The sequence below is a fragment of the Pseudophryne corroboree genome, chromosome 1 (assembly GCF_028390025.1).
Source record: "Pseudophryne corroboree isolate aPseCor3 chromosome 1, aPseCor3.hap2, whole genome shotgun sequence".
Classification (NCBI taxonomy): domain Eukaryota; kingdom Metazoa; phylum Chordata; class Amphibia; order Anura; family Myobatrachidae; genus Pseudophryne; species Pseudophryne corroboree.
Window position 1 is genome coordinate 974,884,438 of NC_086444.1, and position 21,596 is coordinate 974,906,033.

At 43.3% G+C, this 21,596-nt stretch overlaps 1 protein-coding gene across 1 annotated transcript in view; it reads left to right on the top strand.

The window, feature by feature from the left end:
* DCHS2 (dachsous cadherin-related 2) overlaps positions 1–11,086 on the top strand; it is a 402,858-nt gene extending 391,772 nt beyond the window's left edge. The window contains exons 19-20 of the mRNA XM_063920517.1: positions 3,791–3,929; positions 6,571–11,086. Of these exons, the coding sequence (XP_063776587.1) occupies positions 3,791–3,929; positions 6,571–9,179 (2,748 nt within the window). The 3' untranslated portion in view covers positions 9,180–11,086. The remainder of the gene's footprint in view (positions 1–3,790; positions 3,930–6,570) is intronic.
* Positions 11,087–21,596: the final 10,510 nt, after the last annotated feature.

Here is a 21,596-nt window from a genome sequence, read left to right on the forward strand (position 1 = left end):
TGGGGGGGACCTACTGCCATGGCCAGATGGTGAGTGACGGGGACACAGGCAGTAGGGCGGACAGCACACAAATGCACACACACACATATATATATATATATACATACATACACACACACACACACACACACACACACTCTCTCTCTTTTTCTCTCTAGATATAGATATACATACAGAGAGAGAAGCTCTCAATATGTATAAGGGGCTACCTGGTGCAATCTGTATAAGAAGCTCTACCTGGCATAATGTGTACAAGGGGCTCTACCTGGCATAATGTGTACAAGGGGCTCTACCTGGCATAATGTGTACAAGGGGCTCTACCTTGCGCAATATGTATGATGCACTTTACCTGGGGCAACATGTATAAGGGGCTATACCTTTCGTAACGTGTATAAGGGGCTCTACCTGGCACAATGTGAATAAGGGGCCCTACCAGGCGTAACGTTATAAGGGGCTCTAACTGGCGCAATGTGTATAAGGGGCTCTACCTGGTGTAATGTGTATAAAAGGGGCTCTACCTGGTATAACGTGTATAAGAGGCTCTACGTGGTGCAATGTGTAAAGATGCTCTACCTGGGGCAACGTGTATAAGGGGCTATACCTTTTGTAACGTGTATAAGGGGCTTTAACTGGCACAATGTGTATAAGGGGCTCTACCTGGTGTAATGTGTATAAGGGGCTAACCTTGAGTAATGTGTATAAAAGGGGCTCCACCTGGTGTAACATGTATATAATGGGCTCTGCCTGGTGCAATGTGTATAAGGGGCTCTACCTGGCGTGTATAAGGGGTATTACTATGTGGTGTAATATCACTGACGGACACTACCGTGCAGTGTAATGTGAATTGGTACTATTCTGTGGCTACGCCACTACATTGTTGACGTGTGCCTTTGGCACGCACTGTCCCTGTTTAGAATGGGAGGAAACGTTTGCGTAGGGCGCCGCAAGCTCTAGAACTGGAGCCTGCTTCCAGCCTTGGTACTACCTGCCTTTGTGCCAGGAGAACCCATAAAGCAACATGCCACCCAATCTGCAAAGCTGGCTTCAGTAGCATGCACTGTGAGGTCCATTATCTACAATGTTATGCCACACATTCAGTGCGCCAATGTAATGAGGTTTAAAAGTTACAAAAACAGTCACCGCTTTAGAGCTTACATAAACATAGGATTCAAATTGACGATTTTTGTTATGGTCATTTGTGCTGCTCCATGTGGAAAATATGCACTAAGATCTATGGCTGTAGGCAGGACCACTCCATTCTCCATCTCACATGTGTGTACTTCCACAAAGTGTAAAACACATATATTTCCATTACCAGTCTCCTTCCATTGTAACAGTGCTTATACATATCTGTACTTTCATGATCATAACTCCCTGGTCTGGATTGCTGTAGTCTACTCAAAAATGAAAATATGAGACTAAAAATAAAGGTTATCCATGTCCTTGAGTGTCACAGAAGAGATTCAAGTGAGAAAAGTTTTAGTAGATAAAAGGGAAGTTCCATTTAATGATGGACGAGCTCCAATCTGCGTAGTTGGCGATGCGTTCATGTGACATTTTTTACTTTTGCAAACCATGCACATTGGAATCAGAGTAAAACTTCTGCAACGATTGTGGAAATGTGTTTTCACAGATGGACCATGAAATTGCTCTTTAGGGAGTGAAACTATTTATGTGTCATGATTTAAAATAGGTGCATAACAAATTGCTGCATTGCCACATTTTTAGCATTGCAAATAGCCCTTAGTGTTTTAATAAAGTACTAATGCTATTTTCTTACTTGCATTTCAGTTTACTAATAATAATCATTTTAGATGATTATAATAATCATTTAAGATGATACATGATTAATGTAAATAGCATTTGAATTTTACTATATTAGCCTATTGAATTATCATGTTAAAGTTAAACATATGCAAATAACACTTTCTGCACCTTTTGTTTGCTATGAGTTCTATTATTCATAGTTAGCATATGCAGGCACAGACAAATATTTTATGGCTCATTGAGGCTTGTTAAGAGCCGACCCTAGGCATAGACAAACTAGGCATAGACAAACTGGTTGGGGTGCAATAATATATGGATATGTGTAGGGACAATACTGTGTGGCACTATGTGTATAAGGGCATTACTAATGTGTGGCATATTGTGTAAGGGGCACTACTGTGTGGCAATATGTGTATAAGGGCATCGCTAATAAGTGGCATAATGTTAAGGGGCATTACTGTATGGTATTATGTCTATGTGGGTATTACTAAAGTGTTTCTTAATGTCTAAGAGGCATTACTGTAAGGCATTATGTGTATAAGATGCACTACTGTGTGGCATAACATGTTCTGTATAAGGAGCACTACTGTGTGTTGTAATGTGAATAAGGAGCAATCTGGTATGGTGTAATGTGAATAAGGGGCACTACTGTGTGGTGTAATGTGAATAAGAAGCAATATGGTGTGGTGTAATGTGAATGAAGGGGGACACTACTGTGTGGTGTAATGTGAATAAGGAGCAATACGGTGTGGTGTAATGGGAATAAGATGCACTACTATGTGGCATAACGTATATAGAGGGCACTACTGTGTGGTGTAATGTGAATAAGGAGTAATATGGTGTGGTGTAATGTGAATAAGGGGGGACACTACTGTATGGTGCAATGTAGATAAGGAAAGATAAAAACTTGGTGCCTCCTTGCCCCCCCCCCCCCCCCCCTGGCAGCATAGTAATCCTGGCAGTCATGTAATTCAAAAGAAGTGCCGGCATTCAGGGACATAAGCAGTACACAAACACCATCTCCTTTGTCAGCGTTTCAACGTTATTTGAAATTGTTAGGCATTTAGGCATTGAAATGTTGACAAAGGAGATGGTGTATTTATATATATATATATATATATATATATATATATATATGAACCATATTCCCAGCATGCGGCAGCACTCAAGGACTTCTCTCAGCGGGTAGGTCTGCCTGCTGAGAGAAGTCCTTGAGTGCCGCCGCATGCTGGGAAGGGTTCACTACGGGTGGCCGGCGGTCGGGCTCCCGGCGACCAGCATCCCGGCGCCGGGAGCCCGACCGCCGGCTTACCGACAGCTTGGCGAGCGCAAATGAGCCCCTTGCGGGCTCGCTGCGCTCGCCACGCTACGGGCTCGGTGGCGCGCTACGCGCGCCACACTATTTTATTCTCCCTCTATGGGGGTCGTGGACCCCCACGAGGGAAAATAAGTGTCGGTGGCACCTGGGCATGTTGCAACATTTGGGGTGAGTGCCGATTCATGCACTATATTTTTTATTTATATATACATATATATATATATAAATGAGCAGAGGGTGCCAGGTTAAGAAATTAATTTATAAACTGTACCGCAGGAGGTCCGCATAGGACAAACAACGGAAGACCAGCACACCACCACCTGCGGTACAGTTTATATATACAGTATATATATTTTATTAATGCAGCAAAAATTGTTCTAAAAACTACAAGGGTCAATCAAACAGATGAAGGTATGTGGAACACTTGGTATATTTACAATGGCATATCAACTGCGGCTTTACACGAAGCCAATATAGACAGAGGGATAGTGTTTGAAGCCTTGCTTTTATTAGTGTAAGATTTCACTTAGGCACTCAGCATTACGATATTGCTAATATAATATTTTAAACCCATGCATAGATCTGCAACAAAAACACTGGAGGAACTGTGTGCCTTGTTTTAGTTATTTGTTGGGACCTTCAGACAATGAGTGAATGATGACACATGCTAAAATCTTACTTGACTTTGTTCTTCCTTTCTTGAAGGTAACAGTACCTGAGCTGACTGCATCTGATACATTTATCATTAGCATATCTGCTACAGACAGAGACTCTGGGAAGTACGGACCTGTTTCTTACAGAATTATTTCACCAATTAAAGGATTTATAATTAATCCAACCACTGGTATGTAAATATGTTTACTTCTATTCAATGTGGAACATATTTGCATTAAATAAGTTCTAGAATTTCACTAGTGTAAGGCTGCTTCACTAGTGTAAGGCTGCTTCAAGTAATCAGTCCTATATAGTGAACTTTGCTTAGTGAAATTGCTGCATAATGGAGACTTTGCCATATTTATGGCTAAGTTAAAAATATTTTTTTTATCAATGATGTACAGTTGTATATGTTTAATAAAACAGTCCAGTGCTAATAGATTTATGTTGAATTGTACAACCGGCACCTTATTACAGTTAACACAAAAAATCGTTTGGCATAGCCATAGTGCTAAGACTTGAATTCCGAAATGCTTGCAAAAAACTGTATCAAAGAATTTGAACCTTATTGGTTATAAAAAAACAAAAAACACCCAAACGCAATGTGACCGCAATTCAAGTGACGGGACCCATGTGTGCATGTGCAGGTCCCATACTGTGCGTGCTCATGCAGTTAATGCGGTCGGCCTGCATTAACTGCGAACGCCTCTGCCTGGTTGACAGGCAAAGGCTTTTGCGGGCCGAGGGTGGAGCGTTTTCGGGGAGGTGCGGGGGAAACGGGGGCGTGTTGGTGGTGTTTTCGAGGTGGCTGCATGTCATCAGATGCATCCATTCTGATCTAAAAAATGGCGGCTTTTTAGCAGAATCTGCTACTCGTACAATCACATGCTGGGGGCAGCCTGGCTGCGCTGGCAGGAGGCTTCCATAGTTTCTGCGACCATGCTCTATTATGGCGCGATCGCAATTAGAGCTTGATCACAGTTGGTGGGTGACGGGTAGAATGCTTGGCGGCCTTGCCCTGCGATGGGCATCCGCCAGCATGTGATTGCACGAGTAGCAGATTCTCCTAAAATGCAGAATCTGCTACTCTTACTGAATTAGGCCCATGGTCCCTGTCCCTCTGCTCGATGCAGCAATTCTTCCACGAACTGGCCACCTGCATGTCCTCTGCAGCAGACACTCTCCTCTGTGGATCAGGTTTTAGACTGTACTCTTGAATTACACTTCACATGACTATAGTGTATTCATTACAGTGTATTGCTGTTATTAATCTGCAACATTATCATGCATGCACTAGCATGATTTACTATATTTATGTATAAATCCCAACTCATACAATCACTATTAGCCAAGCCTCTGTGGTGGATGGCCACACCCCTAAGCATGGGCCCCTATCTTACATCCCCTGGTGGGCCCTTCATGCCCCAGTCAGACGCTGCTGTAGGGGATAACAATAAATAGGTAAGATATATGTACATTATGTATATCTAATCTGCAACAATTTGAGCTGTATTTTTTAACAGTTTAGATTAGGATATATAGACACATTTTGGCATAAGTGACTCCTGTATCTTATATTAAAATATAGAATACAGACATTTGTGTAAATGTGTGTTACAGAGTGTGTATAGTGAAAGCAGTGGCCAGTAGGGCAGCAGCACACGTGCACTACACACCAGCTACTATACAGACTTCTGCGTCTCTGCAAGCAGCCCATCCCTTCCATCCCGTCAAACTAAAACGGCCCCCTAAGTGCGCCAAATCCAACTCCAGCACCACCTGAGAGTGGAGGCATTGAGTACGGGATACCAGAAGCCGGGATCCCGGTGGTCAGCATACCGATGCCGGCAGAGGGGGCGCGAGCATAACAGAGTCCCTTGCGGGCTTACTGCGCTCACCACGCTGTGGGTTCGGTGGCTCGTTGTGCTCACCACAGGTTCTATTCCCACTCTATGGGTGTCATGGACACACGAGTGGGAATAGCCCCTGTTAGCTGGGATTCCGGTTGGCGGTATTGTCGGGGGTCGTGATTCCGGCGTCGGTATCCTGACTGCCGGGATCCCGACTGCTGGCAATGTAACTACATCCTGAGTAGAGTACAGAAGTCCTTTTAGACATATTGTAGCACCTGTGCAATGCAAGTAATATTTGATTTTTACCAAGTAATAGCCAGATAATAGTGGATAAGAGTATGTATGACAATTTCTATTTCAATTACAAAGATCCAAATGTAATAGTAGCTGTATGCAGTGTTTACAATACAGAATATAAACTTGTGAACACTACAAAAAAGTTTTTTTTCTGAATCACATTTATACTTGTATTTTGCTGTTTACAGTTTATTAAAGAACATCACACACAGAACCCTATACTAAACTGCTGGGGCTAATAGTACTGTAGGTGAAAATTTACTGAGCTGCAGCAAAACATGAGCTGGCCGTATTTTGCATTAAACTACACAACCTGTGAAATGTAACATTTTTCTATTCCACCTGCATCATAACATGTGCAGTATGGCAGCACGGATGGTGTAATGGTTAGCATTACTGCCTCACAGCACTGAGATCATGTGTTTGATTGCCACCCGGCCCTAACTATTTGGAGTTTGTATATTCTCCCTGTGCTTGCGTGGGTTTCCTCTGGGTACTCCGGTTATATACTGGTAGGTTAATTGGCTCCCAACAAAATTAACCCTAGTATGAATGTGTGTGCGTGTACATGGGGAATATAGATTGTAAGCTCCACTGGGGCTGTGTGTGCTATATTAATAACTGGTACTAATAATAATATGACTATAGTAGCAATAATTACTTCTCTTGTGATTCTACCAGGTTCAGTGCATACTGAAGTGCCAGTGGGAACGAAGGAGAAGAGTACAGTGATTCCCATTTTGATAGAAGCCAAGGATAACGGCATTCCAGCTTTGTCCTCTTCTACCATTCTTGAGCTAGAGATTCATGATGTGAATAATCATGCACCCACATTTTCAGAGGATATATACCGGATCAGCATAAGCGAAGATACTGCAGTTGGGGAGACCATTCTAATCTTCACAGCTACAGATATGGATTGGACACGTGAAAATGCATTTATTGACTTTTCTATTGTCAGTGGAAATTCACACAATCTGTTCAGTGTACAAAGCATTGGAATTCTTTCTCAGCCTCCTTTTATAGTAATTGGAAAACTAGTTCTAAATGGCATTTTGGACTATGAGACAAACACCACCCACATCTTACGTTTAGCAGGCTCTGACCGAGGGTCCCCTCCTTTAAATTCCAGTGCCACTGTTTGGATATCTGTTCTTGATTGCAATGACAATCCACCAATATTTGAAAACACGGAATACCATGTTAGCGTGAGAGAACATCATCCGATAAATAGTGAAGTTATCAATGTATTAGCCACTGACTGTGACAGTGGAGAGAATGCGGATATTATGTACAGTATCGTTTCAGGGAATCCCGAAGGCATTTTCACAATTGATTCACAAAATGGCACTGTCATGTTAGCACAGCCTCTGAATTATGAAAATGTTATTACACATACATTAATTTTAAAGGCTACTGATGGTCTGGGAAGTAAAAAACATGAGTCATTTTCAAAACTCTTCATCACTGTCCTGGATGAAAATGACTTTGCACCAATGTTCCTCTTTAACAGTCTTAGTTGCAGTCTCCATGAGAATGTGCCTCCCTTCTCACCAGTATGCACAGCTAGTGCCATTGACTTAGATTCAGGGCTGTTTGGTGTCTTGAGTTACTCAATTCAATCTGTGTGCCTAAATGAGCCCAAACATCAAGATCGATTCTTTATAGATTCGTTGACTGGGGATATTTATACCAAGCACAAAATCGATTATGAGACACAAAAAAGATATTGCCTTGTCGTTCAGGTGAAAGACAGAAGTGAATCCACAGCCTGTGTTCTAGTGTATGTGGACATTAAAGGGCAGGATGAGTTTTCACCTGTATTTCATGAGTCTCAATATCTTTTTGATTTGCCACAAGAAAACAAACCTGGACAAACTGTTGGCACAGTGGTAGCTTCAGACAATGATGAAGGCCTTGACGGAGTCATCCATTATTTATTTGAAAAGCCCTCACCGTTCTTTTCTATCAATACAACAAGTGGGATTATACGCTTAATTCGAAGTGTTTATAAGATACGAAGTGGCACTAATAAAAATTCTGACATTATTGAGTTAGTGGTAAAAGCTCAAAGCCCAAGGTTAGACTCAAGGTCATCAACCTGTACTGTTCAAGTTAACATTTCAACAGCATTAGAAGGTTATTATGGAATGTCAGCAAACATACTTTCCATCAGTTTCAGCATTTGCTTTGTGGTTTTCTTACTACTGGCCATAAGCCTTATTGGAATTATTTTAAGATTTAAACGAAAAGATGTTGTAAATACTTGTGGGATAAAAGAGGCTGCCATTCCTGCACTTCCCAATTCAAATGTTAAAAACTGCATGTCTGATGAATGTCCAAAATATGAAAATATCAAGAGCAGTTTAGCTCCAGATACATCAGAGTGGCTGGGCTTAGTTGGCATTAGAGAAAAGAAAGACACTGGGAACAAATGCAGGAATTCAGACTCGAGTGGCCACGGCTCGACAGAAGGGGAAACTGCTGAAGATGAAGAAATAAAGATGATCAATGAATACCCTATTAGAAAAGAATCTGGCTCTGTTCTGAGTGAAAGAGCCTCAAGAGTTCCAGACTCTGGAATTCCAAGAGACTCTGATCTGCTCTCATGTGAATCAGATGAAACAGATGTGGTGATCGGGTCAGAAAGCACAGAGAGTGTAGTGATCCTCAAGGAGGAAAATGGAGAAGGAGAGCATCATGCGTATTATAACTGCAAAAAGGAAGCACCACCAATACAGCAAAACAATCCAAAGGACAAAAACACACTGCCTGACAGCAGTCAGGACTACATCTATGTTCCCATGACATACCAATCCAGATATGGGTCTTTGGCATCTTTAGTAGCCTCTGACGAGGACTTGAGAGGAAGTTATAATTGGGATTACCTGCTTAGTTGGGAGCCCAGGTTTCAGACTCTTTCCTCTGTTTTCTGTGATATTGGAAGACTTAAAGATGAAAAGATGCACAGGCATGTTCCTAAGAAGAAGCCATTTGTTTTCCCTCCCCCACTAATCACATCTGTGGCACAGCCCGGGATTAGGGCCGTTCCACCTCGAATGCCAACTATAATGTCAAGACAAACATTTGTAAAATATCCCCGCTCCCCTTTTTTCTCTAATCTGGCATGTCAGCCCTCAACTATGACCCCAACATTTTCACCTTCTCTGTCTATGCTCACGGTCCACACTCCTTCAACCTCACCTGTGCGTTCAGACACAGGAGTTAATGGATCATCAGTGCCTGCTCTGTCTGAAGAACTGCTAGTACAACAAGAGTTTCAGGTATGAAACATGAGATAGTTCCAACTACAAGCATTTGTGTGGACCAAATAAGGCATGTCTAACCTAATAAAGACTCTTCATTGTGTTTCGGTTGTAACATATCTGCTACCTACATTGGTACACAGTACATTTAAGCCAATCAAAAACACTGAACTCGGTGACTGCTCTGCTTTTGTGTTTGGTTGCAAGAAGACATTTTGTTTTGTAGTTACAAATTACTTTTTAGTACTGATGATTCCCTAAATATCAAGCTCTTACCATGCATGGACATGTTGTGCAATCAGTAAGTTCAATTACAGGCCAGTACTTACCAGCATATAGTTATATACTGATACTAGAATGTAACAATATTTTATTTATGAACTCCCTTACAGTATTGTGTACATAGTGTAGATGATACATAATTTCATCCATAAGTATAACTGACATTATCAAGTAATTCTGCATTAATTATAAATCTCTTTAACTAAATCAATAACTCAGAGAATGGTCATTAGACATGGGGTAGATAGATTTACTAAAGCTTCTACAACAGACAAGTGGAGGTGTTGCTCATAGTAAGCAATCAGATTCTGTCATTTTCTAGAATGCAATAGAGAAATGATAGCTAGAATGTGATTGGTTGCAATGGGTAACACCACCACTTTTCATTGTTAAAAGCTTTAGTAAATCTACCCCATAGACAGCATTGTTACTGGGTGGTTTGTAATAAGAAATGTCACACTCCACAGCACTAGCCATTGGCTTATCTATAATGGGTGCAGGATGTGTGGTGCACACAGGCCCCTGGGTCCAGGGGGCCTACACTGCACACCCTGTACCCACATAATTATATTACCCCTCCCGAAGTCCTGCAGCAGCTGAAACTGCAGACATAAAACACTGGGAAAATGGTGTGGCGGACATTTTCATGGTGATTTGTGCATGTGCAGTAGATATGTCCCTGGGAACAAGGTGCGGGCACCATGTTCCAGGAAACCTGTGCATGCGCAGTAGACTCTGGCACAAAGCCAGAGTCTACAGTGTTGTGATTGCTGCCAGAGAGGAGGGGGCCCGTACAGAGCCTGCACATAGGCTCTCTCCTTTCTTTAGCCATCCCTGGCACTAATGTGATATCTTTATACTCAAGCCTGATTTGTGGTAAGGTCTCATAGGGGCCTACAGTACCAGATTTGCAGCGATAGCTACTGTTTCATCATCTGGTCTTATTCTTTTTTTACCTAAGTAGGCCTAGCAGCTTGTATATAAAAAGCTTAATTACTAATACAATAAATTAATTTTTTAGAAACAGGAAAATGAAACTTGATGACCCTGTGAATCTACGTTGGGTAGGAAGCTGGAAGTTTGGCAATGAATAACAGTAAAAGGGGGCAAACAATGTAAATCTGGCCCAGGTTAAATGCAGCTGGGAATGGTGCTCACCCTGTGGAAATGGGTCTTATGCTGATGGAGAAGTTCTTACACCATTACACCAGGAAATTCTAATATTTTTTTTATTGTGCACAACATGCAAATGATTTATTACATGTATTACGCATACCATGTGGCATGGTTGGAAGAGATACATAATAACTGTGAAAAAATCGGAGTATCTCTGCCGTTTTCTTAAATATTAGTTGGGTTGTTTTTTTCCCCTGAATCCCCTCCCTTCCCAATAATAGTAGTAAAAACAATAATGGGTCCCTCCCAGAGGAAGAACTCTGGGAGGCAACGGAGTCATCTGCCGCCGGGCTCCTGCTCTGAAGGGGGGCACCTCTCCTCCCATTCTGTGACACCATTGAATTAAGTTAATTGACAGCTGTTGCTGTCTTTTCAGTGGCCGACTTCCTCACTGGTCCCTGCACTTTACAAATCACACCCTCTTTATTATACGGAATATACTCATTTTACAAGTGTCATACCCAGGATTAGAAACCACAATCTATTACACTGGAAGCAGACACCTTACTGATGAAGCTGTTTGCTCCTGTATAGGAAATATGAGAATTTTAACTATATGAAGATACTTCTCTGACAATTACACGTATCTTCATTTAGTTAGAATTCTCATGCTTCCTCTACAGGAGTAAATAGCTCCATCAGTAAAGTGTCTGCTGTCAGTGTAACAGATCATGGGTTCTAATCCTGGGTATGACTGCTAAGAAATGTGTGATTTAAAATAAAAGACAATTAAATGTATAAATACAGTATATAATTTTTTTTTAGAACACTCCATATACACACACACACACACACACACACACACACACACACACACACACACATACACACATGCGCACATACATACATATATTTATCTCAATATAGGAAATAGGGGGGCACCAATATTTATCTTGCCTCCGGGCGACTGTGACAAACTTACGCCACTGGTCCCTCCCAAGGATGTTCCACCAATGATAATATTTTGCTGGGCTCCAGCGCTCACATACAAGGCTTTCCCCTCCCCTTTTATAGTGAGCCAAACAGCACCGATGGTGATCTGCAGAGAACCAGGCTTTATGGTAATTGCAGAAAACAGAGGATATACGCTTCTAAATACACTCTGATTGGTGAGGGCCCCAAATCCCAACAAAAACTATTAAGGGGAATAGATTGGATGCAGTACCTATTAGATCAGTGGTTCTCAAGCTTCTCTGAATCACAGCACCCTAGAGGATCAGAATTTTTTTCACGGCACCCTTAGGCCAAAACTTTCTGAAAAATTTAGAAAGAAATATTAAATTAAATTAAGTAAATGTATATATTATTCTTGGGTTCAATTGTGTGGTGAGGGACAAGATTTGCTTTTGTTTGTCCACATATGTTATGATTCGCAACCACCAGCACTGGTTTTTGCCTATTACATTGACAATAAATAATTTGAATTGGTCCTGGACTACAAACCCAGGGCACCCCTTTATCTAATACTGTTTGAGAACCCCTGTGTTAGATGAAGGGGATAACCCAATATTACCAGTGTTTAAAAATTGCTTTTGAGGCATAAATATATTACATAGGCTAGGCGTTCTACCTTAGGCAGCGAGGATATCCTTCTTGTCCATTTTCTTAATTCATCACAGTTGTAATGATGTACGCTATAAAACACAAATAATGTCAACACCAAATTTTTCTTTGTAATCTACCATGGTGCAAAACACTAATGAAGACTTGTACAGCAGAAACCGTCTTGTACCCTGCTCGTTTCCCAAAACACGCTTCTTTAGGGATATGACTCAGTATATAGCACATTATAAACATATCCCTGTGGATACATGACTACAATTTCTCAGACATATCGACATATTTTATAAAACTTACTGGAAACCAAAACTTTACACCTATTTGAATAGTTTTAACAGACTATACAAAATAGTAATTGTTTAAAAAATAAAAAATAAAATAAAGACACTAAGAACCATCCTTTACCCTTGAATCACATCTGTAAGACTTATTTTATAAAACTTACTTACTGGAAACCAAAACTTTACACCTATTTGAATAGTTTTAACAGACTATACAAAATAGTAATTGTTTAAAAAAAATATATAAAATAAAGACGCCAAGAACCATCCTTTACCCATGAATCACATCTGTAAGACTTTCTCCATACAGTATGTGCATTATTACATAAGTCTGTCTGTACTCCAAATCCCTGAAAACTTTCAAAGTTGGACATGTAAAAAGAAGCTAAGCAGCAAAACTAAAGATGGAAAATATAATTTTTCAAATATAAAACAGAACAAGATCATTTTAAAAGTGTCCAATTTTAATCAATGTTATTGAAGGAAAATACAGTAATGCATGTCTTAGCAGGATATATTGGATGGAGAGATAAAATGGAAATACCATATAATTTTCAAATCTACATGATTGTACAGTATGAAGTTACCTCTTATTAGTATTAATTGTACCCTTTTCAGATACAGTGACTAGATCCAACTTGTTTGTTTTATTGGTGCTTAATGTACAGTAATCCAGGAACGGGCAGCACTCAGCACCCCAGCTGTTGCTGACACATCTCCCTACTGCTCACTAAACCTCACCTACTAACTGGCTGAGTTTGGTACAGTAGCTCAGCACCACCTGGGTGGCAAAGGTGCCCAATCCAGATCTGATGCCTATAATTTTCTAAAAATCAATTGCAGAATTCCACCATGGACTCTTTTTTGTGATGTTGGGTGGGGCATTTTTACAGGCTGTAAATGTAATGGCATTTACTTGTGTTATTGTTTTATATTTGATAGTTACACTGCATTTAGGAAACTCTAAAATGAAGAAATTAAAAAAAAAAGAAAACTATTTTTTCAGATCGAAATAAATGTATTAAAATAACATGTTTCCAAAGCGATTTTCATTTTAAGCCAAAATAAACACTTTTTATAAAACTTGTATAATTATTATTTTTGTTATTTCTTATCATTATTATTATTATTATTATTATTATTATAAAAGAACATACTGTATAAGGGGTGATTCATAGATAGTCGCAGCTGCAGCCACTGGGCATCCTGAGGAGACACCCGTCAACTGCACCATGAATCTGCACTACCGGCGCACCACTGGACCTGCCTATGTCTGAGTGACTATGGCCACTGGTGTCAGTATAGCTGCGTCTTCAGACTGCCTGACTGCCTGTGACTATTAACCCCCCAGTTACTACCCAGAAATGGTATCTTCCATGAAGCTCAATGCAACTGTAAGCTGCGTCTCCCTGTGGAAAACATCAGAACAAATGCACAGTGTCTTGAACATGTGCACAGAGGTAAGACATTGTGCGTCCACCTCTGAATTAGCTTATATTGTTTATTATTTTTGGTGAGGCACTGTAGCATGGCTCATGTCATGGAATGACATACAGTAAAGAGATACACATACTACTAAAACAAGGTTCTGTAACTATATTAAAACTCTAGAGAATGACTGAGCATCATGGATGGATATAGATTAGTGACATGTCTGCTCCTTATGCCTTGGGAAGGAGAGAGTGGTCCCCAGCTGCAATGCTGTTTCTAGTAGCGGGTGAGACGTGCGATTGCACATGGCACCCGCCGCAGCACTTGAATGCTGCTGTTCTCGGCTCCCCCTCCACTCAGCCATAGTACTTCACTCACTGGGTGCAGTTTCGAGAAATGACGTGGTTGCATAGTGATCTCACAATGCAACCGCGTCATTTCACAATACTCCACCCAGCAACTATGGCTGGGAGGAGGGAGAGCTGGTAATTGCAGGGACTGTCCTTTGGTGCCAGCGAGCTCCACCCCTGGCAATGAGCATTACACACCCCTTGCAACAAACACTAAACACCCCTGGCAATGAGCATTACATGCCCCTGGCAACGAGCATGAGCCAGAACATGAAACCCCTGGCAATGAGCATTACACAAACCTTGAAACGAGCATTAAACACCCCTGGCAATGAGCACTAAACACTCCTGGCAACAAGCATGACACCCAGAGCATGAAACCCCTGGCAATGAGCATTAAACACCCCCTTTTTTTCCTGTGGTGGCCGCGGTCTGTTGGTGCAGGGTCAAAAACTCGGGTGTAAGGTAGTCTTTTCCTGCGCATTTTAAAATGTCTAGGGGGTCACATTTTTTTTACTGTTCGCACCAGGAGCCAAATTGTCTAGAAACAGCCCTGCCTGGCTGCATTGCACACAGTAAAGGATAGAGACACACTTTACCAACTGAACTCTGGACTGCTTTCCTGGTAATAAAGCACAGCATTCATACAGTAGATGCTGAATCCCTGCCACAGAGACACTCTCCTACATAATGTACAGTAACAAAGGGATTAGTTCTAATGTTTTTCCAGGCACCCGTTTTTCACTGCAGTAAATCCTCATTTTATGTGGCATCCAAAGCATTTGTTCAAATTTCCACAGTCTTACATCACACAGTACAGAACCGATAATTAGTTGATGGTGTAAATTTAGACGTGTGCCCTTCATGTGAACAGATGTGCAGAGAATTTCAATATGTGTTTTCCACACCCAGTCTAGGATAGTTGTAATGTGTCTTCTCTATGAATCCATATACACTCCATGGAACTCCCAAGCACTTGATATACAGCTGAACACTGGAAAAAAATATAATTCCAAAGTTTAGATTGCCAACAATGGATAGAACCTCTGGGGGGTGTGAGTAAAAAAAATAAGCGTTAACTGCTGACTTGGGGCTGTTTGCGTTTTGACACACGTAGTGCAATAACATGGTTTATGGAACACATGATGTCATGCCAAAGGAGTGGGGTCGCCAGCCGACCAGGATGAAAAACACTGCCTGGAGCATCCTCAGAATACTCCAGGGAGCTTACAGGCTGCAGCGTACATGTTTGGAGTGATAGTGGGTGCAGGGTGCCATTCCAAGCTCCCTGCTAGCCAGATACAAGGACCATGGGGCAGCGATGGTGCCACCCCCCAGAGCCCTTCATCCTCTGGGATGGCATCGCTCTTGCACTGGCTAGTTACGGCCCAGATCGTGAGTCTAAAATTGAATAGCTCTAGGTACTCTACTCATGGAAACAGACAGCACAAGTTATTCTGTTGCTTATTGAATCTGCCCCTTAGAGCTGGAAGGGATACATGTTGTGGCTCAATTCTAAATCGCAAACAAAGGTTTTATGTGCTACATGCAGAAGCGGCAGTATGTTCCTGCATGAAATAAGGATAATTGTATTTGCCCTGTGTATCACAACAATAATAACTGAGGCTTAACCTCCCAGGGCTCTCTGCTTTATGTAATAGGTATGGAAAGAGGGGTGCTATTTGCTATAGGTATAGGACAGGACTGATTTGGGAAAAGTAATCTAAAGTGGGTATGGGTTTTAGGGACACAGTGCTTAGATATTACCTTGTGCCAGTAGTAGTGCAGATGGCTAGTGCAAATGTAGGGCTCACCAACAGGTCACTATCCTATTTCAGAGAGCAGAAAATTCTAGCCAGGTAGATATTATGTAAAGTATGCACTTCTTAGCCACGTATACTATCTGTGTGTACAGCGAGGAGTGCTGCTGTTTTCTCATTGTGCTGCTGGCACTGGTGCTTTTGCCTCTATCCTGGATCTTCAGTGAGAAGGAAGAATCATATTGTGACTCATATCATCACACAGGTAAACATTAGACAGTATTGGTTTTACTCTTTTTTATATGAAATTTTAATGCACAATAACTGTAAGACTGCTTTTTTATACCTTTTATGTTCTTGAGTAACTATAATTCATGCTTGAGGTCCTACTAACTGAGATTGGAGATGACCCCTCATACCTCCAAATGTCACGTGATAAGCCTTTCTCAAGTACTGTATCAGTCAGGTCACAGGTGCATAAGTTAAACAGTGGGCACATGATCTGTTAAGTATTTCACCAGGGTATGACCATGTTGTGATCATCACACTCAGGGCCAGATTCAGTGATGTACTCAAACCCGATGGATTATGTACATCGCCGATGTTTTCATCTGTGAAGACAGTTGCATTGCCACCTAAGCCATGATTGACATGCTGCAGCCATTTGGAAGGCATGGCAACGGGCAGCAGGGCCGGCTCCAGGCCTGCTAGCACCCTGTGCGAGAAAATGTAAAAGCGCCCCCTCCCATACTCTATGCGCGCTCCCGGAAAAGTGGGCGTGGCCTCTGAAAAAGTGTGAGGGGCCCCACAACTTCATATTATCACACCATAAATAAAATAAGATTTTACTCACCGGTAAATCTATTTCTCGTAGTCCGTAGTGGATGCTGGGAACTCCGAAAGGACCATGGGGAATAGCGGCTCCGCAGGAGACTGGGCACAACTAAAGAAAGCTTTTAGGTCACCTGGTGTGCACTGGCTCCTCCCACTATGACCCTCCTTCAAGCCTCAGCCTGGACACTGTGCCCGGACGAGCTGACATAATAAGGAAGGATTTTGAATCCCGGGTAAGACTCCTACCAGCCACACCAATCACACCGTATAACTCGTGATACTATACCCAGTTTAACAGTATGAAAACAACTGAGCCTCTCAACAGATGGCTCAACAATAACCCTTTAGTAAACAATAACTATGTACAAGTATTGCAGACAATCCGCACTTGGGATGGGCGCCCAGCATCCACTACGGACTACGAGAAATAGATTTACTGGTGAGTAAAATCTTATTTTCTCTGACGTCCTAGTGGATGCTGGGAACTCCGAAAGGACCATGGGGATTATACCAAAGCTCCCAAACGGGCGGGAGAGTGCGGATGACTCTGCAGCACCGAATGAGAGAACTCAAGGTCCTCCTCAGCCAGGGTATCAAATTTGTAGAATTTTGCAAACGTGTTTGCCCCTGACCAAGTAGCAGCTCGGCAAAGTTGTAAAGCCGAGACCCCTCGGGCAGCCGCCCAAGATGAGCCCACCTTCCTTGTGGAATGGGCTTTTACTGATTTAGGATGCGGCAGTCCAGCCGCAGAATGCGCCAGCTGAATTGTGCTACAAATCCAGCGAGCAATAGTCTGCTTAGAAGCAGGAGCACCCAGTTTGTTGGGTGCATACAGGATAAATAGCGAGTCAGTTTTCCTGACTCTAGCCGTCCTGGAAACATAAATTTTCAAGGCCCTGACTACGTCCAGTAACTTGGAATCCTCCAAGTCCCTAGTAGCCGCAGGCACCACAATAGGTTGGTTCAAGTGAAAAGCTGATACCACCTTAGGGAGAAACTGGGGACGAGTCCTCAATTCCGCCCTATCCATATGGAAAATCAGATAAGGGCTTTTACATGACAAAGCCGCCAATTCTGACACTCGCCTGGCTGAAGCCAAGGCCAATAACATGACCACTTTCCACGTGAGATATTTTAGATCCACGGTTTTAAGTGGCTCAAACCAATGTGATTTTAAGAAACTCAACACCACGTTGAGATCCCAAGGTGCCACTGGAGGCACAAACGGGGGCTGAATATGCAGCACTCCTTTCACAAACGTCTGAACTTCAGGTAGTGAAGCTAGTTCTTTCTGGAAGAAAATCGACAGAGCCGAGATCTGTACCTTAATGGAGCCTAATTTCAGGCCCATAGTCACTCCTGCTTGTAGGAAATGCAGAAATCGACCTAGTTGAAATTCCTCTGTTGGGGCCTTTTTGGCCTCACACCAAGCAACATATTTCAGCCATATGCGGTGATAATGCTTTGCAGTTACATCTTTCCTGGCTTTAATCAGCGTAGGAATGACTTCCTCCGGAATGCCCTTTTCCTTCAGGATCCGGCGTTCAACCGCCATGCCGTCAAACGCAGCCGCGGTAAGTCTTGGAACAGACAGGGCCCCTGCTGCAGCAGGTCCTGTCTGAGCGGCAGAGGCCATGGGTCCTCTGAGATCATCTCTTGAAGTTCCGGGTACCACGTTCGTCTTGGCCAATCCGGAACCACGAGTATTGTTCTTACTCCTCATTTTCTTATTATTCTCAGTACCCTTATTATGAGAGGCAGAGGAGGGAACACATAAACTGACTGGTACACCCACGGTGCCACTAGAGCGTCCACAGCTATCGCCTGAGGGTCCCTTGACCTGGCGCAATATCTCTCTAGTTTTTTGTTTAGGCGGGACGCCATCATGTCCACCTGTGGCCGTTCCCATCGATTTACAATCAGCGTGAAGACTTCTGGATGAAGTCCCCACTCTCCCGATTGAAGGTCGTGCCTGCTGAGAAAGTCTGCTTCCCAGTTGTCCACTCCCGGAATGAACACTGCTGACAGTGCTAGTACGTGATTTTCCGCCCATCGGAGAATCCTTGTGGCTTCTGCCATTGCCATCCTGCTTCTTGTGCCGCCCTGTCGATTTACATGGGCGACTGCCGTGATGTTGTCTGACTGGATCAGTACCGGCTGGTGTAGAAGGGATTTTGCCTGACTTAGGGCATTGTAAATGGCCCTTAGTTCTAGAATATTTATGTGTAGGGAAGTCTCCTGACTCGACCATAGTCCTTGGAAGTTTCTTCCCTGTGTGACTGCCCCCCAGCCTCGAAGGCTGGCATCCGTGGTCACCAGGACCCAGTCCTGTATGCCGAATCTGCGGCCCTCTAGAAGATGAGCACTCTGCAGCCACCACAGCAGAGACACCCTGGTTCTTGGAGACAGGGTTATTAGGCGATGCATCTGAAGATGCGATCCGGACCATTGGTTCAACAGGTCCCACTGAAAGATTCTGGAATGGAACCTGCCGAAAGGAATTGCTTCGTAAGAAGCCACCATCTTTCCCAGGACCCGCGTGCAGTGATGCACCGATACCTGTTTTGGTTTCAGGAGGTCTCTGACTAGAGATGACAGCTCCTTGGCTTTCTCCTCCGGGAGAAACACTTTTTTCTGGACTGTATCCAGAATCATACCCAGGAACAGTAGACGTGTCGTCGGAACCAGCTGTGATTTTGGAATATTCAGAATCCAACCGTGCTGGTGTAGCACCTCCTGAGATAGTGCTACTCCCACCAACAACTGCTCCTTGGACCTCGCCTTTATTAGGAGATCGTCCAAGTACGGGATAATTAAAACTCCCTTTCTTCGAAGGAGTATAATCATTTCCGCCATTACCTTGGTAAACACCCTCGGTGCCGTGGAGAGTCCAAACGGCAGCGTATGGAATTGGTAATGGCAATCCTGTACCACAAATCTGAGGTACTCCTGGTGAGGATAGTAAATGGGGACATGCAGGTAAGCATCCTTGATGTCCAGGGATACCATGTAATCCCCCTCGTCCAGGCTTGCAATAACCGCCCTGAGCGATTCCATCTTGAACTTGAATTTTTTTATGTATGTGTTCAAGGATTTCAAATTTAAAATGGGTCTCACCGAACCGTCCGGTTTCGGTACCACAAACAGTGTGGAATAGTAACCCCGTCCTTGTTGAAGTAGGGGCACCTTGATTATCACCTGCTGGGAATACAGCTTGTGAATTGCCGCTAGCACAGCCTCCCTGTCTGAAGGAGTAATCGGCAAGGCAGATTTTAGGAACCGGTGGGGTGGAGACGCCTCGAATTCCAGTTTGTACCCTTGAGATACTATTTGCAGGATCCAGGGATCCACCTGTGAGCGAGCCCACTGATCGCTGAAATTTTTGAGGCGGCCCCCCACCGTACCTGGCTCCGCCTGTGGAGCCCCACCGTCATGCGGCGGACTTGGAAGAAGCGGGGGAGGACTTTTGCTCCTGGGAACCTGCTGTTTGTTGCAGCCTTTTTCCCCTACCTCTGCCTCTGGACAGAAAGGACCCGCCTTTTCACGCCTGTTTTTCTGAGTCCGAAAGGACTGTACCCGATAAAACGGCGCCTTTTTAGGCTGTGAGGGAACATGGGGTAAAAATGCTGACTTCCCAGCAGTTGCTGTGGAAACTAGGTCCGAGAGACCATCCCCAAATAACTCCTCACCCTTATAAGGCAAAACTTCCATGTGCCTTTTTGAATCTGCATCCCCTGTCCACTGGCGAGTCCATAAGCCTCTTGTCAATATTTTCTGACAGGGAATCTGACCACGCAGCGGCAGCACTGCACATCCATGCTGACGCAATAGCTGGTCTAAGTATAATGCCTGAGTGTGTGTATATACAGACTTCAGGATCGCCTCCTGCTTTCTATCAGCAGGTTCCTTGAGGGCGGCCGTATCCGGAGACGGTAGTGCCACCTTTTTAGACAAACGTGTGAGCGCTTTATCCACCCTAGGGGGTGTCTCCCAACGTGACCTATCCTCTGGCGGGAAAGAGAACGCCATTAGTAACTTCTTAGAGATTACCAATCTTTTATCAGGGAAAGCCCACGCTTCTTCACACACTTCATTTAATTCTTCTGATGGGGGAAAAACTTCGGGTAGTTTTTTCTCCCCAAACATAATACCCTTTTTAGTGGTACCTGGGTTTATATCAGAAATTTGTAACACCTCTTTCATTGCTTCAATCATGCAACAAATGGCCTTAGTGGACATTAGACTAGACTCATCGTCGTCGACACTGGTGTCAATATCCGTGTCGACATCCGCGTCTGCCATCTGAGGTAGCGGGCGTTTTAGAGCCCCCGATGGCCTTTGAGACGCCTGGACAGGCACGAGCTGAGAAGCCGGCTGTCCCGCATTTGGCATGTCGTCAAATTTTTTGTGTAAGGAGTCGACACGTGCACGCAATTCCTTCCATAAGTCCATCCACTCAGGTGTCTGCCCCGCAGGGGGTGACATCCCTTCTATAGGCATCTGCTCTGCCTCCACATCATTATCCTCATCAAACATGTCGACACAGCCGTACCGACACACCGCACACACACAGGGAATGCTCTAACAGAGGACAGGACCCACAAAAGCCCTTTGGGGAGACAGAGTGAGAGTATGCCAGCACACACCAGAGCGCTATATAATGCAGGGACTAACTGAATTATGTCCCCTATAGCTGCTGTTATATATACTGCGCCTAAATTTAGTGCCCCCCCCTCTCTTTTTTACCCTTTTCTGTAGTGTAGACTG